This window comes from Brachyhypopomus gauderio, chromosome 1 (assembly GCF_052324685.1).
Source record: "Brachyhypopomus gauderio isolate BG-103 chromosome 1, BGAUD_0.2, whole genome shotgun sequence".
In the NCBI taxonomy this organism is placed as follows: Eukaryota; Metazoa; Chordata; class Actinopteri; order Gymnotiformes; family Hypopomidae; genus Brachyhypopomus; species Brachyhypopomus gauderio.
This window is the reverse complement of record NC_135211.1, coordinates 13348651-13364739: the sequence shown is the minus strand read 5'-3', so window position 1 is coordinate 13364739 and position 16089 is coordinate 13348651. Positions and strand designations below refer to the sequence as shown.

At 43.5% G+C, this 16089-nt stretch overlaps 3 protein-coding genes across 7 annotated transcripts in view; 2 read left to right on the top strand and 1 right to left on the bottom strand.

Moving 5' to 3' along the window:
• trpm5 (transient receptor potential cation channel, subfamily M, member 5) overlaps window positions 1-2104 on the top strand; it is a 13955-nt gene extending 11851 nt beyond the window's left edge. For both annotated transcript variants that reach the window (XM_076997867.1, XM_076997877.1), the window contains exons 20-26: window positions 1-146; window positions 473-641; window positions 820-998; window positions 1143-1275; window positions 1358-1430; window positions 1519-1609; window positions 1701-2104. The exon at window positions 1-146 is cut by the window's left edge and continues 29 nt beyond it. In XM_076997867.1, the coding sequence (XP_076853982.1) occupies window positions 1-146; window positions 473-641; window positions 820-998; window positions 1143-1275; window positions 1358-1430; window positions 1519-1609; window positions 1701-1813 (904 nt within the window). In that variant the 3' untranslated portion in view covers window positions 1814-2104. The remainder of the gene's footprint in view (window positions 147-472; window positions 642-819; window positions 999-1142; window positions 1276-1357; window positions 1431-1518; window positions 1610-1700) is intronic.
• A 594-nt stretch (window positions 2105-2698) lies between these two features.
• LOC143509307 (proline-rich protein 5-like) lies at window positions 2699-6100 on the top strand. Of its 3 annotated transcripts, XM_076997919.1 has the most exons (9): window positions 2699-2952; window positions 3452-3568; window positions 3713-3793; window positions 4242-4290; window positions 4519-4573; window positions 4651-4742; window positions 4961-5101; window positions 5191-5290; window positions 5397-6100. In XM_076997919.1, the coding sequence occupies exons 2-9, from the start codon at window positions 3453-3455 to the stop codon at window positions 5696-5698; spliced, it is 936 nt and encodes a 311-aa protein (XP_076854034.1). In that variant the 5' UTR covers window positions 2699-2952; window position 3452; the 3' UTR covers window positions 5699-6100. The 3 variants fall into 3 exon arrangements, with proteins under 3 accessions (XP_076854034.1, XP_076854044.1, XP_076854027.1); XM_076997929.1 differs by lacking the exon at window positions 2699-2952 and having other exon boundaries at window positions 3435-3568; window positions 4967-5101; XM_076997912.1 differs by lacking the exon at window positions 2699-2952 and having other exon boundaries at window positions 3435-3568.
• A 59-nt stretch (window positions 6101-6159) lies between these two features.
• Window positions 6160-10888, bottom strand: traf6 (TNF receptor-associated factor 6). Of its 2 annotated transcripts, none has more exons than XM_076997890.1 (7): window positions 10647-10888; window positions 9557-9849; window positions 8895-9045; window positions 8496-8654; window positions 8267-8338; window positions 8071-8148; window positions 6160-7956 (listed from the first exon to the last, which is right to left on the bottom strand). In XM_076997890.1, the coding sequence occupies exons 2-7, from the start codon at window positions 9847-9849 to the stop codon at window positions 7081-7083; spliced, it is 1629 nt and encodes a 542-aa protein (XP_076854005.1). In that variant the 5' UTR covers window positions 10647-10888; the 3' UTR covers window positions 6160-7080. The 2 variants fall into 2 exon arrangements, with proteins under 2 accessions (XP_076854005.1, XP_076854014.1); XM_076997899.1 differs by having other exon boundaries at window positions 10567-10708.
• Between the last annotated feature and the right edge of the window lie 5201 nt (window positions 10889-16089).

Sequence of the window (16089 nt, the reverse complement as noted above, 5' to 3'; positions counted from 1 at the left end):
CCTGAGTGTGTGGCTGATTGCATATGGGGTGGCTACCCAGGCACTGCTGCATCCCAACGACCCACGGCTGGACTGGGTCTTCCGCAGGGTCCTGTACCGCCCTTATCTGCACATATTTGGACAGATCCCCCTAGAGGAGATCGACGGTAAGACATTCTGATTGTGGGATTTATTTACTGTAAAACGAAAAGGTGCTTGCTGTTATTTATCAAATATATTGTGCATTTGAAATAATAATTGTATTTGACATCAGCTTTCAGCCAAGCAATAGGGGGAAAAGGGTTTTAGTAAAATTATAATTTTGACAATATATCTTAAGACAAATATCTGCAAATTTGTTAATGATATTAGTTACAGTGGAATTAAGTTGTGTGGCTTTTCCTACTGTTATTTACCTAAAGCTGTTAGATCAACTACCACAAGATGGCGACATGTTAATCATGCCACCACTGCTCCATGTCTGTGTCCTCAGCTGCTAAAATGCAGGCCCAGAACTGCACCATGGATCTGCAGGAGATCATCACAGGCATCCTGCCACCCTGTCCTAACATCTACGCCAACTGGCTGGTCATCCTTCTGCTGGTCATCTATTTACTGGTCACTAATGTTTTGCTTCTCAACTTACTCATCGCAATGTTCAGGTCAGAGCTGGTTTGAAATCAAATCACTTTGATTGTTAGCCTCACGATATAGAGTTAATCAGATGAGTATGAACTTAAGAGAGCTAAACAAAGGCAAGAACTAACTCAACCTTTCGGGTCCCAATAAAGTTGCCCGTTGTCTGAGTTTCACGGCTGCCTCCGTTTTCTCTCGCTGCAGCTACACATTCCAAGTGGTGCAGGGGAACACGGATATCTTCTGGAAGTTTCAGCGATATAATCTGATCGTAGAGTACCACAGCCGGCCCGCACTGGCCCCGCCCTTCATCATCATCAGCCACCTGTTCCAGCTCTTCTTCAGCCTCTTCGAAAAGGCAGAGCCAAAAATCGAGGACCTGGGTCATTTATATTTTATGTTCACGTTTATGTATACCTTTCTTGTTTGCAGCATCCCTAAATAATGTAAGTTATTAAAAGAGACAGAAAGAAGAAACGGGAGGAGACTATTTTAAATCTCACGTTAGACTTGCGTTTATTGTTCAGAGAGGGAGATGCCAGCAGGGCTGGACCAGAAGCTGATGACGTGGGAGACGGTGCAGAAGGAGAACTACCTGGCCAGGCTGGAGAGGCATCACCTGGAGAGCAGTGAGCAGAGACTCAGGAGCACGTCCTCAAAGTGAGCGTCCTCCCCACCGCCTCCCGCAACGTCTCAGCTGCTTCTGCGCCGCTACTGTGCTCACCGTGCCATCATGTTTCAGGGTACAAAGCCTGTTGAGGATCGTGGGAAGGTTTAAAGAGCAAGAGAAACGCATGGCGTCTGTGGAGACCGAGGTGAAGTGCGGGAGGAGGGGGTGCGGAGGGTGTGCCGGGACGAGGGCAGGGGTTGAACTCCACTAACGGTAACGCTCTTGACCTTTAGGTGAAGTACTGCGGGGAGGTGTTGTCCTGGATCGCCGAGTGTTTCGACAAGAGCACGCTGAAGTGTGACAGGGACGCTCCCCGAGCCCCACGTAGGTCCAGACCTTGGCCCTTGGCCCCCGGTACCCAATCCAGCATCCCTCCTCATGACGGAAGCTAACGTCACATCCGTCTGGTCCGCAGGGTCCAGGGCAGGCAGAGCGAACACCCTTCAGCGGGGCTCCCCGAGGAACGAGGGTTCAGGAGGCCATCCAGGACGTGGCACCTCCACCAACCCGCCTTCCACTGATGAATAGCAGCGGCTCAGACTCACAGGCGCTGGCTGTGTATTCAGCTACTTTTAGGACAATACTACATTTTTTGCTAAAGCAGATTTAGTAACACAGATTCCATCCACCCAACATAAAAATGTGCCTATGTTTAGATTAATGCACTGCCTTTCTGTGTCTGAGCTATTTATGGTTGTTTTTAAAATTCTTTTAAATTTAAATCTAATATTTAAAGTCCTGTAGTTATTGTGCTGTCTACTAAGATTAGTCAATGATGTTTGTGATTTGACTGTAATGCTTTTTTCTGGTATATCCGTGAATTAAATAATAGTAATATAAATGGTTTTAATAGTAAACAATGCGTTTGTTTCACACAAGCACTTGTCACGTTGTCACTCCTGCCATTCTGGCTGTGATTAGACCTCCACTCCCACTTCCAGGCTTCCTTCTTTAAATTAATGACTGTTGTAAACGACTGCTGTAGAACTCATCAAACCTCTCTTTACCAACCTGTCTTTACCTCCAAACATGCATTGGAAACAGCTTTCCTGCACCCCTGCTATTATTAATATGTCTATCCAGAGCGTTGAGCTCTGACAACACAATATTAATGAATGACCAGTACAGTTAATGAATCAGTAACTGAGGCAAGTAAAAAAAAAAAATGGGGGGGAAAAAAAGAAAAAGAAAAACTACCAGCATGAAAAGGGTGAAAGAGTTTGGCTTACAGCGCTGCCTGGGATAGACCCACTGAACAGTTACAGGGTTAAACATCTTGTCAGGATGTACTTGTCGTCTCTTATTCATCAGACCTCTTAATCATCAGAAATCCTGAGTCCAACTTTTTGAAGACACAACGCTAATAAAAGGAATGTGGGAACTTAACACGAAGTTGTGACCACCTGCTGCTAACAGCTTGGTATGTACTCTGTTTGCTGTAATTTAATCCGAGTTGCATAAATCGTTCGGCTCATGTTTCAATAGTGAAAATAAAACACTTTAAGGGTTGTTCTGTCATTGGAATACATTCATCGTTGGATAATGAATACCTCAGTGGATTATTCACTACAGTTTGATTCTTTAAACATACTGTACTGTTTTCTGACCATGTCACTCTGTTATAGAACAATCTTAGGACACCTTCAGTCAAATCCACCACTCAGCTAGTAAGCAAAAACTATCACTAATTGTTATGTGCAATTTCTGAATGAATAGTTTTATTTGTGGCATATGTCTTTGCTTGGTGTTGTATAATTGCTTAGCACAACTCTATAACTACCTTGTTCTTGTGAGAATGCTAAAACAGGTCATATGCTCGACAGGCCCACTGTACTTTCTCTCATTAGTCCTTGCGCGTGCCTCTGCTGAGAGGTACGTTTTGTTTAGTTAATCAGTATACAGCATAAACGGAAGTATACACTATACAGCCCTGGTTGCAGGAAACTGGTGCACCACAGGAAGTTGACAAAGTGGAGCTTGCCAACCTGCCTATTTTCACAAGGCCATGAACACCTGAGAATTCTCTCATCTTCCTACTCTGACTGATGACCAAGATGCAGGTTAACCTCGTGGACTCAATAACTAGTGGTCCAAATGTCTGTGTTATCCCTCTGATGGCGCATGGTTCCTGGCCGCGTCTGAACACTGGTCTTCGTCTGGACCGAGGATGTGGTCCAATCAGCAGCAAACCTGCAACCAGAGCTCCACCCATTTACCCACCCTCTCTCAACTACAACCCGCCCCCAGCATGCTGCATAGCTCCAGTGTCAGTGACATGAACAGGTAGAGATCAGATCTTACACTCAATCACCGATAAATGCAATTGGAATAACTAGGCAAGCAAATGTTGTCTAAAGTAATCTGTTTTCATCTAGCCCGTGTGAATTCTGAGTTAATGATGGTTGTGAATTCTGTGTTTTGTTTTAGTATCTATTCTGCAGTCATCAAGGTGTTTCAGGGAAGGGAGCTTCAGATGAATGAACTCTACTGCTTAAATGAGAGCATAAGGTACATACAATAAACTAGCCATGCATGAATGACACACACACAGAAAAATGTCATGTTTATACCATATATAAGCATCATTGCCCACTATATTACTTTTATATTGTTTTTATATTGTATATAAAAAACATAAAGGTGTAGTTAACTAGTACTCATCTTTTACCATGCACAAAATCTTCAAATTCACATCAGTGGTCAGTGTCAGAGACAACAGAACTGCTGCTATGTGGAAATGTGTGTGCCAGACCCTACAAATAGCCAGTGAGTGGGTGCCTTGTGGGCAGAAAAATCTGTAACTGTGCACCTACAAATGCACTATAGGTGCACCCATTAACCTGGCTGTGAAGAGAAGCAGTGGAGGTGGTTCTACAGAGTGGCTGGTTGGTGGATATGTGGCACAAACGGCACAAAGCCTCACTAACCCTCACATGGGCCTTCTTCATTTTGACAGATGGCTTCTAAAGACAGAGATGGGGTCGTTCATCAAAGAGTATTTTCAGGTACACTCCAGCTCTAGCTGAAGAAGGCTCAGCGTAGAAGCTGAGAACACAATATTCTCCTCTTTGTCTATTGTATTTTATTTACTTATTTTCGCACAGTTGTCACTTTGGCATGGTACAGCGATTTCAAATAATCTCATTCAAACAGTGCTGTGGCCTTAATGTGATCATTTCATGGGAAAGCCTGGCGCCTTTCACTCTTAAGATCTTCTGTTTTCTTGGTTACAGAATCAGCTTCTGAATAAAGGCTTTCTGTTTATTTTTGAGCAGGTTCAACATGAAGGCAAGTACCGAGCCCCAACACATTTACAGTACTTGTTCTCCAAGTTTGTTTGCATGACATGTTTCATTTCTCAAAAGGGGAACGTCAGCTCTTTCTCTTGGCTAACGAATGGCTGAGATTTTTCTCTGAGACCCTTCCCGCTCTGCAAGCTATCTTCTATCCATTGCAGGTAAATGCATAGAACAACATGCAACAAATGTGCAACATGCAACTGCCCCAGAAAATATGAGCATTTTTTTTATTACATTTGCACTGACATTAGTACCATACAGAGGCCTGTAGCTTTAAGAAGCACAACTTAAGCATGGCTCCCAAAGGGATTATAAGAGCGTGAGGTAAGGAGATAAGTATCCTACCTTTGCTTCTATTCCCACGGCTCCTCTTGAGGGCCAGGAGCTGACAGTGAGGCAGATGGCCCTGCTGGGCTTCAGGGATCTGGTCCTGATGAGGCTTCCTGTAGAAGACCTCCTACCCACCAGTCTGCCTCTGCTTCCCACAGCCATCACACAGATGCTGCTGGTCCTACAGGTAAGAATGTTTCTTGCACACACACACACAGATTAGGCATCAGCTGTGTCCACTTTATTAGTGACTATGTGCTTTGTGTGTGTGCTCAGGGAGTCCATGATCCCAGAGGGTCCTCAATGGAATACTACCGGCTTGAGAAGATGCTTGAGATGGTGGTTTCTCCCTATCTGTGGAACTGCAAGAACAAATGTAACATGAAGCAGCTTACATGTTTACATCTAGGGAATAATGATGGAGATGGGTCACACCTTACCAGTGATATTCTGTTACCAAACCTTCTCTGTCACTCCTCCAGGCTACAAAGAAGATGCCAGAGAAACCAGACATCTCAATCAACCAGAGATAAGGATTACACAACATATTTCAGAAGGGTCTCTTCTGTCACCTTTAACGGAAGAGGAAGGAGAGACATATCTGGAGAAAAGGGGTTGTGGCCTGCGATGCCACAGCATGGCTGATGATCTGTCTGACATGGCTGACATGCATCTTCTGTCTGTTAGTGGAAGGATGCATTGTGGGTTAACACACAATGTTAACTGTGGGACCAGTGAGGATATGAGGAGAGAAAATGTCTTTCAAGTCAGTCACACATTTTGAGTTAAATGTGATGTTTTGACTTTGTAAACCCGAAACTTTAAGGATTGACCAATCAACAAATCATGAAAGGATAAACTTGCACATTTCTTAATTATTTAGGTATTAAAATCTTTATTGGTTTTACACATAGCTGAAAATCAAAGTATCTGAAAAAATAGTGAAGTCAGTGAATTTTAGGTAAATTTTCTCCCCATATCAGATTATATAATGATCCAGTGTCGCTATTGTACACATTGTGTACAATACAATGCCATGCTGAAAAGGTTTTATTGCTGGGCATGGCTTACCTCATAAGTTTTTTAATAATCAAAGCATTTTATTATTTTTTTGGCATTAATTAAAAGTCTAACTAGACACTGTGATTTTATGTGAAATGGGAATAAATTGGTCTTTAAAACTTGAGGTTTTTGCAGACTGCACATTCTCCTCTAGATTACTTAGATACAGTTGCACATAACATCTTCAAAGAAAAGAAAATGCTTTAATATCAGATCTGACCAAGAAGGAACAAAAGACAGGGGTGTTATGAAATAGTTCCACCTTATCAAATGCCCTAAAACTCTAGTAAGTGCACCACGTGTTCTTCACCACCTCCTCTTTCCAGTGAGGTACACTCATCAAGATGGATACCCACTTTAGAAATGACATGTGACATTTTTCTTAAATGGAGCACCTTAGCACAAAAGATAAAGAGCATGAATGAATCTTGAAGCTCCAAAATTAGCCTTCTATTGCCCAAATTGGTCAGTGAACTGGAGTGAACCTCCAAACAAACAAACAAACAAACAAACAAACACAAACCCACACCAATAATACTGGAATGACAGGTTTCGCACTTCATGCCGCCAGCCTGTTGCAAAAGCTGAGATGCTGAGAGCATTTCTGACATGCTGCCTACATGGTAATCCTGTCAGACAGAAAATAATCTCTATTGGGTTGGTGTATGAGCACTGTTCCATCCATGGTCAATATTATAAAATATTCACAAAGAACTAATAAGAAGTCATTTAACAATGACTTCCTAGATGAGCGCAACTCTAAGCTGTCTGATCATGATGACAGTACTTACACATTGGCAACCAACACCCCAACATGTCCTGTGCTATTAGCTTGAATTGCTTAATATTAATCACCTGCTTAGCAGTACAGATTAGCTAAAAAGTATCAGCTGCTGAAATTTATGAATTAACGATGCACAGCAGTTCAAAACTATTACTGTTATACTGTTATAAAAATAGTCTCTTGGTAAGACACATTGCGTACACACTGAAGACACGACGTAAAACAAAACTGAACTTTAAAACATCTGCCTGAATGTTTTATATAACCAAAGTGTGTCCGTGAGAACTTGTGGGAAGTGAAGTGGAGAGCGTGGGACGGACTCAAAGCGAGGGCTCGGAGCCTCGAGGCTGCACCCCCTCCCTCCTGAGGCTGGTGTCGAACCGCGGCGTGACCTCACAGCGCACCAGCAGCACATCGTCTTTCACAAAGCTCCTTTGCCGGAGGGCCTGCAGCGGCATGAAGGTGACGTAGCCGAAGCCTTTGGGGTTGCGCTGCACGGTGGGCCTCTGGAAGGCCTGGAGGTCCGGCTTAGTCTCCATCACCTCGATGTGGTGCTGCCCCTCTTCCTGGTCCAGCACGGCCAGCCGGATGGTGCCCTGGAGGGGCCAGGAGAGCTGGCTGTCAAACTCCCCCTGCATTGTGTGCACGAACAGCGAGATGTAGTTGGAGCAGCGTGGCGCGCTGGGCGTCTGCAGGTGCAGCCGCAGGCAGAGTTTGTAGCCCGGCCGGCCCGTGTAGAAGGGCGGGCTGTGGAGCACCACGGGGTGGCCCGTCTCCTGGTTGCGGAGGTGGGCGGAGAAGCTGTCCAGGCGCCACACGTAGACGCCCTGGTACTGCTGGGCCTCCAGCTCGTGCGTGGACTCCTCCAGCAGGGCCAGCTTCTTGCGCAGCTCCATCAGCTGGGTCTGCTGGGTCTCGTTGCGGATGCTCAGCTCACGCAGCTGGTGGTCCTGACGCACCAGCCGTCCCTCCAGCTCCAGAACCGTCTCCCGCATCTGCTGCAGCTGCTGACCGCACTGGCACGGCTCCCCCGGCCGGCCGGAGGCCCCGCGCTCGCCAGCCGGAGAGGACGCCGGCTCGGCGGACGGCGCGAGCAGACAGCCGTTGAGCGTCTGGCCGCGCAGGAAGTCGGCCATGCATCGCATGTGCATCTGTGTGAACTGCTGCATGTGAAGGGCCAGTTCGCTTCTAGCCATCTGGGACAACAATATAGGAGACAAGACGCTCATTCAGCAGTTCCCAGAAATCATTGCTGTAAGCTCCAAATTAGGTAAGGCTGATATGGACTGTTTGTGACACAGGTTTTTTACCTTTTCTCGACAACCGAACATACTGAAAGTACAGGCAACAGGCGCTTTCACGCAGTCTGTGTCACAGTGTGACATCAACTGAAACCAAGACATACATTATTATAGATGACTTGATAAGATTCACTTGCATCAAACTCTGTGAAATGTGTCTGAGCAAACATGCCGGCATGAATTCTTGTGGACACGTTTTGCTCACCTGATCCCGAACGAGCTCCATGTCACAGTAGTCACATATTATATTTGCAAAGGGACACACTTGCTCATGAAACTGGGAGGAAAGACACACGTGACCGTTAAAGATGGTCGTCTGACTGTATGATCTAAAAAGCACACAATTATCTGCTACTCTTTTCAGATTCACAAGGGGTTAGACTGAGCCAAATCATTGTGCCCCCAGAGAAGCTGGCGTTCACAAGTCTAATCACCTGTTTGTCAGCATAGGCGACCCTGTCTGCACAGTCAGGGCAAGTGACCAGGCGGCGTAAACACTCCAGAGCTTTGTGGTTTTCCAGCTCACTCTTCCGCACAGATTCCTGGCACTGATCACAGGGCAGTGTTGCAAACTTACAGACCATCGTGTGTTCCTGCACGGGGGGGAGAAGACACACGTGCACACATCATAAGGATGCAGAAACGTGACGCAAACAGTGCTATTTAAACCCTTGTGTGGTTGTCTTTAAACCTCATTTTTCCATGGTATCACCAGAGGGCCTGGCTTCTCTTAGTGCTTTTTTGTAGACAGTGCAGAGTACGCACTGGTGAACCAATTACATCACCAGTCCTGGCAACAGGCAGCATAAAGCACCATAATGATGGGAATTTACCTCCAAGTGCCTAAGTTCCATTTTCTCGTCACATCCAAAGTTACGGCAGCGCACAGTGAGAGACAGAATTTCTCGCTTGGCAAAGTTATCTGGGAAAAGCTGGTCTTCTGTGAGCACTTCATTGTCAACTGGACATTTCTGCCCTGTGTCCCTAATGAAAAGATTAAGAAGACATTTAAAGCTTACAGAGGTAGCCTATACTGTTTTGTTTAGCCCTATTCTTTGTTGACGTGACAAAAAATCTAAGTCTAATCTAAACTGAAACCCTAAAGACACTGTGCTTTATTCTTCCCTCTGGTGATAAGGCTCCATAAGCCTTAAGAGCTCAAGGCACAGTTGCACAGATAAACCTTGTTACTAACAGGAAACATAACAGCTTTCAACACAGAATTATTTATTATCTTCAATGAGTTTGTTCAATGTACTATTAACAAGATTTACTTTTGAATTTGTGACAAAGGCTGAAGGCAGCCACCCAACCCAGAACTCGAACCCAGGTCTGACGAGACGTAAACACTAGACCAAAGACCCGGATCCCTGGCATAGCAGCCACAGAACCATGAACTCATGTCAGCCTCCGTTTCAGAACCACAAACTCATTTTTGACCATTAAAAAAAGACTGTAACACGAGACTGTTATGTAAGATTGTAAAGTAGCTTACCTGATGGATTTTTTAATACAGCTATTACAGAATCGATGGCCACAGGGTGTCTGCACAGCTGACCTAAGACCCAACAGGCAAATGGGACACTCATACTTGTTTTCCAGTGGGGGGTCAAAATCGACATCATATCCCTGCTGGTCTGGTTGAAGGGTGGATGATACACTAAGGGTGGAGGGGTTCTCCGTGGGACTCATGTAACAGTCCTTCTCTATAGCCATTGCACAGCTGGTAGTTGAATTGTTGCCACTGGGATCTTCAGGGAAAGATTTATGAGTATCACTGCACGCCATCTATAGTAGTCAGAGAGAGGAAGAAATGGGGGAAAGGGAGAGAAATGAGCCGAATCTCTCTATAAACACTTTGTATTGTAACTTCACACCAGGTGATACCGATTTATGTTATCAGAATATTAGAACATCTTATTAGTCGTAAAAAAATCCATTGTGTATTAAAAATAAGTGACATGTTACAAATTTCCAAAAGATTCGTATCTAATCCGGCTTTGAGCTACAACCACTAGATGGAGATTCATTCATGGAGTGGTGAAATGATGGAGCTCGTTCATGAAAATATAGTAAAAGCTAGACAATGTTAACATGAAGTACCAACAGAGGTACTAACTGCAGACAGGTCACCTACACAAGAACACACGTTACTGGGCGGAGAGAGAGAAAGTTGCTTTTGAAATTCATGTCGGTTTCTTCAGTTTCAGAATGCTATCTAAACCCAGCAAGCTCACACAACGGCACAAACATCAGATATTGTAGTGTTTCGTCAATGTATATGTTCTTGTTTAAGTGAAATAAAAAAACAAGGAAAAGTCTTGACAAAAACTAGACAGCAGGTTAGCTCGCTGGCTAACCGAGCTAACCGAGCTCGGCCCAGCTACCAACTGAGCGTTGTTGTCGTTGGCTAGCGAGCTAACCAAGCTAACTGACAGTCTTATCTGGTTATTAAGGGTAGCTAGCCAGGGCTGTCGGTTGTAGCTACGGTCAAAGCTGACTCACGATGTTTTTGCCTCTTGTTGATATTCATAACGGTCCGTTTGTTTCTGGTCGTTTGACACTTGAGCGGTTTTGTGACCTACCTTTTTGGCTATGAAGGTCTGAACCTGTGCAGCGCTACCTCTTCCTGGAGCCCCGCGTCACCAAAACCAGCGGGGCTGGTTGCCAAATCGATGGAAAGAACTTAATGGTTGAATATTTGAAATATACTCGAGTAGGGACTTCGCTTGTTTATGTCGCTTAAGACGCTTTCTTTTGATTTGTTTGGTTTTTAAACACTGCGGACATGATGACCGGTCATGGTGACATTGCCACGAAGTGATAAATGTTAAACTGAAAGTTTACACATAGTCATGTGAAATACAATTGTGTATATATACACAAACAACAATGTTGGCGGTCTTTCTTAAATACAAGTTGGTTTACTAGTGTTTCGGGGGGGGGGGGGGGGCATGTCGACGGGTTATAAGGGTTATAACAGTGCTATAATTGTTACAACAACGAATGTTGCTCACTCATGTAAAATAGTAGCAGCTAATGTACCGTGATCTAAGTAGATACTTTTAGTTTCAGGGATTTAGTAACTTAAAAACTTGTTCATCTGATGCATAAAAATAAGGAACTGGTCGGAAGCACATGGCAACCCTGCTGCATGTCACATGCTGGGGACGCCACTGGGTGAGTAACCACACGCAGCATGGGCCAAAGATTCTTGACTGGGAAACGGAGCCTGCGACTGATGTCAGTATAGTATTTGGTGTTTTAGGTTTTCCTGCTTTTGCTTGTCATCCTCTTGCTCCTGCTCCCTCCCACACAGTCCGAGTGTGGCTAGGTGCAGCCACAGTGGGCCTCTATTCCACTTATGAATAGAGCATTTTATAAATAGCAAGGTCAACACTCCCTTGCACTAACAAGGATCCCCATGGAGCACCGTCAGAGTGCAGGTCTACACGAAAAACGCACGTAACCACGACGCCCCCCCTTTAAAATAAACTGTAACTTCCAGTGTTGTTTTGTTCGCAAAAAAAAAAAACAAACACAAATACTAATGCAAGATGAGTCCACTCATTGCAGAAGGAGTGAACAGAATAAAAGTGCATTTCAGCAGATGTAAGGATATGGTCAAAGGACAGCTCTGCCTTGTTCTCTGCAAAGCCACTTGTTGCTACGGATACTTTCTATGTTTACCGTCTAATGGCTCTCCAGTGAAATGTAAATACTGTAAGTCGCATGTTCCTAAGGAGTCGGCCACTTGTATTTATAGACAATAATTATTTAAAGTGCATCAAAAATTATGGTAGTGTAATTTAGTTTACATGTAATATAGATGTACAAACGGGAAAAAATACATAGGCCTACACTTAATTAGCTGTAAGAGAATAAAATGCAGTAGGTGCTGGAGGCTACCATGCATAAAACCCCTGTATAGGAGGCAAAAGATATCAGGACCCAAGGACAGGACAGAGTGGAAGATTAACCCCAGCCTCTTCGTGTCCACTTCAGGGCAACAGGGGCAGGTTTGAATACCATGTGAATTCGAGCAGAATAACTAACAGGCCCTGTCTTCTTGAAATACAGCAACTGACCTAATCTATTACTGTTATCTAGCAACCTCTGGCTTTACCTTACAAAAGTACCTTTGTTCAAAGATTCTCAGGAGCCCACCTTTCACATGTGTTTTCTATTTGAGCTCTTGTGAGTATGTTGCTGAGTGGGTCAGGCCAGGACAACAGAGCCATTATGAAGTGCTACGTCTGCCCATGCTGTCAAATCCTGCCAGTGGTTGCGTTGCTGATAGTGGTGTGTAGTTAGCTTGTTTGGTACAGCGTTCATATTCTTATCTGCAGATGTAACTGGCATACGACTTTAGTTCTGATTGTGCTTTGTGCTGGTGGTCCGCTGTCTGTGAGGGAGGTCTGGAAAGCAAGAGTCATTCCTTATCACATGCCATCATGTAATAATCTCCTCGGTATCAATACAATATCTACTACAGAGTAAAACAAACGGCCTTTGTGTGTGTTAGCGTGTGTAGCACAGAAACAGATGCGGAAATTAGTTGTGAGGATGCATACCAACCCAGTTCAATTAGATCTGGCTCAGTTCTAAGCACATACAATTCCAGTAGATCTTAGATCTAGACACACACAAACATTTACCATACCATACCACTTTATTTATAAAAGCACTTTAAAAACAACAATAAAGCTGACCAAAGTGCTGTACACAATACAAAGCAGAGAACAGGGAAAGTAATTAAAATGACACAAAGATATAAAACAAACACAAACAGTTAAACAGTCTGAGTCATTATGCTGATTTAAAAGCCAAGTCATAAAAATATGTTTTTAGATGGGTTTTAAAACACTGAGTGAGGTAGCGTGCCTGATGTACTGCGGTAACTCATTCCAAAGCTTTGGAGCTATGCATGCAAACGCTCTATCCCCTCTAAGTTTGCGATGCGTCTTTGGAACAGTTAAAAGCATCTGGTCAGCTGATCTAAGGGACCGAGATGGAACATATGGATGTAATAGTTCAGATAGGTAGCATGGGGCAAGTCCATTAAGAGATTTTTACTAAGTATTTACAGCACTTACAAGTAAATTGTTATCTGAATGAATAGAATAGATTAATAAATAGATGACAATGCACTTTTGTATTTTTATTAACTGAACATGCATATGTGTGTACAGTTGTTAAACTGCATGTTCAGTTAATAAAAATATTTGCTGACTAGAAATATTGTTTAACTAGTGCTGCTAAGCCTGTCACACAGAGGCAGACTAACCCAGCAACCCTAGTTATGGCCAGTCAGCTCACATACTCAGCTGTATTTAGAGGTATAAGGACAGGCAGTGTATCATGTGACCGTACAGAATGACCAGCTGATCTTCAGTCAGAGCAGAAGGCAAGGAAAGATGAGACACTGGATACACAATGGTGTTTATATAAATAAATATATGAGAGAAAAAGATGAGTCAGTGATTTAAAGCAAACCTCCCATCGATTCAAATAGATTGAGGAGGATCAGAAGTTAAATTAATTTATCTCTTCAAAATTGAGGTCACTGAGGCTCTTTGGCCCTGTGGCCCTCTCAGAACACTGTGAGGAGTGTTCAAACGCATATGCAGGTATGTGAAAGATGCTAATAGGAATGACCTCAGATGTGGACGCAGACTTTAATCAGCTGTTGGGCAGAGACAGAAGAATGCCAGTTCTGTTCCTTGGGATAAGGATATAGTGTTCAAGCACTCTCTTCTCCAAACATTCACACACTTCAGAAAACACATACGCTCTCATAAAAACCCTGACTGGTTCAACTCTCTTGCAGCCTGTGTAAGCTATGGGTGAATTGATCTTATACTCATTTAAATTTGTGCAACCGTTATGACGTGCCACCCTCCACACTGCAGAGACGGATGGAAGAGAAGGACTCAGTTCTAAGAATTTCAGGAATCCATGTTTACTTTGCGTATGAAGATTTGGGGAGGGGATATTTGTCCAAAATAAAGATGACATTGATAATTATATTCAATGTTAAATGAATGGAACTCATATATTGTTAATAAGAAACGAACAAAGGCACATTTTTGCACATATATTTATATGCAGATCATTTTAAAGGTTACCTATCACTACACTGTACAATGCAGTACTCTTACTGTTCTCTGAGCCTTCACCCTAGTAAGGATGATCACACTAGTAAGCTACAGTTAGAGACAAGTTATCCTATGCTGGAGAATTAAGACACTGTAAATTCTGTCCCTGCAGTATTAAGCTCGCTGGAATAAACCGAACGTGTGCTCACAACGGGTCTTTTTTATTTATTTATTTTTGTGACGTGCTTGTCTGGAGCATTTTGAATGAACTAACAAGATGTTAGGTGAGGTCTGACATTCGGCTGTATGTCTGAGAGGTTATGATGCACAAAATAGTCACTATTAAGAGAGTGTGTGAGGGTATATGCAGTGGGTTAAGTGCTTGTGTGTAAATGGGGACTATTGAAATGGTGCTCTCTCCCCTCTGCTCTGGGACTATCACAGAGCTCTAGTAACCCACTGCTCACAATGCCCTGTTCAATTCCAGCAGGAAGTCAAATAAATATGTTCAGCTCTCTCCAAAAACATCATGTGAAGTTTTAACAGAAGGTCCCTGTAAGAGAAAGCCCATTTCCTGTCTGCAGGGAGGCACTGAGCATAAAGCGGCTGTGAGCGGGTTATGGTTCTAATGAAAGCATGAGAAATTTAATCTGAGGGTTACAATTGCTTGCTGATACTACCATGTCAACTTCCCCAGTTCCATGACTGGTAGTAAAAAAAAAAAAAAAAGTATAACATCTGTTCCTGGTAGTTTGTAAAGACAAATACATATCAGAAACCTCTTGCAGTCCAAATGCAGCATGAGAACATGAGTATGAATACGCTTCAAAAGAAAGGTTCCACATATTGGAATGGAGAGAGTGTCTTCACTTCTTCTCCTCCTCCAGCCAGTCTGCGGAGCAAACATTTGACTGCCACTGAGCAGGAAAGGCAACCACCTGAAGGAAGTCAGCCTCCTTGCACAGGTTTGTGAAGAAGCTTTCGCATTTCCCCTGAGGCTGGGGTTTTCAGGTTCGCCGGAGAGAGGGATGCCTGATGCCTTTCAAGCATTTGACCTTTTTGATGAAAAGAGCTCTTGAGTGCATCGAAATGTCCACTGGTCCCTTAAGACTTCATGCGAAACGGTGTCATGGATGTCAATCACCAAGCACTTTATGAGGCCTGCTGATTGTTGATTACAAAATGGTATTCCTGCTTAACATCAGGGAAAAAAATTGAATTCCTGAAGCGTTTTTGATTTGAGAAAACTGAGGTGATTTTGGAAGAGGCAAGGTAACACTGGGTAGTTGTTGATTCAGGGAAAAAACTTTCCTGTTTCACACTCAAAATCAGAAATTAAATCAATTGGTCTTGGGTTTTAGGAACTAATTTACAAGCATGTCATCAATTTGTGTCTTGCATGACACAATAGTCAGAAAAAAATGTCAAGATCAACACTATTCTGACAATTTTTCAGACAATTCTTTGGATTTAAAGTCATGCCTTGATCATGAAAGTGAGAGAGAGAGTTGGTGATCAGAGGACAAAGCACTGGGAGACAGTGGGGACACGTTTGAAGTTTGTTCCAAGCAGTTCGGTTACAGTTTTCAGTTTAGTTCCAAGCCAGAATGAGAGACCCTGCCCCACCCACTTAAACCTTTTCCAGGGTTTGAACTCAGTGTAAACCGCAGGTTGTGCTGATGAGGTTATACCCAGCGGCTCTGGGGCTGAAGGTCTGATTGCATTGGTGAGGTGATGGTGGAAAAATGCAGTTCTGTTTGAGCAGGGTAGGAAATAGTTTTCAACCAGTTATCCCCTTAGTAACACTAACAACCCTCTTGGGTTGTAGTCACTTAATTTTGCGTGGAAATTGTTTCATGTGGTTCTGATTCAATGAGATTTAGAAATGACAAATGTTGGAAAAGTATTTACTGTTTGTAAAGGCAAAAGT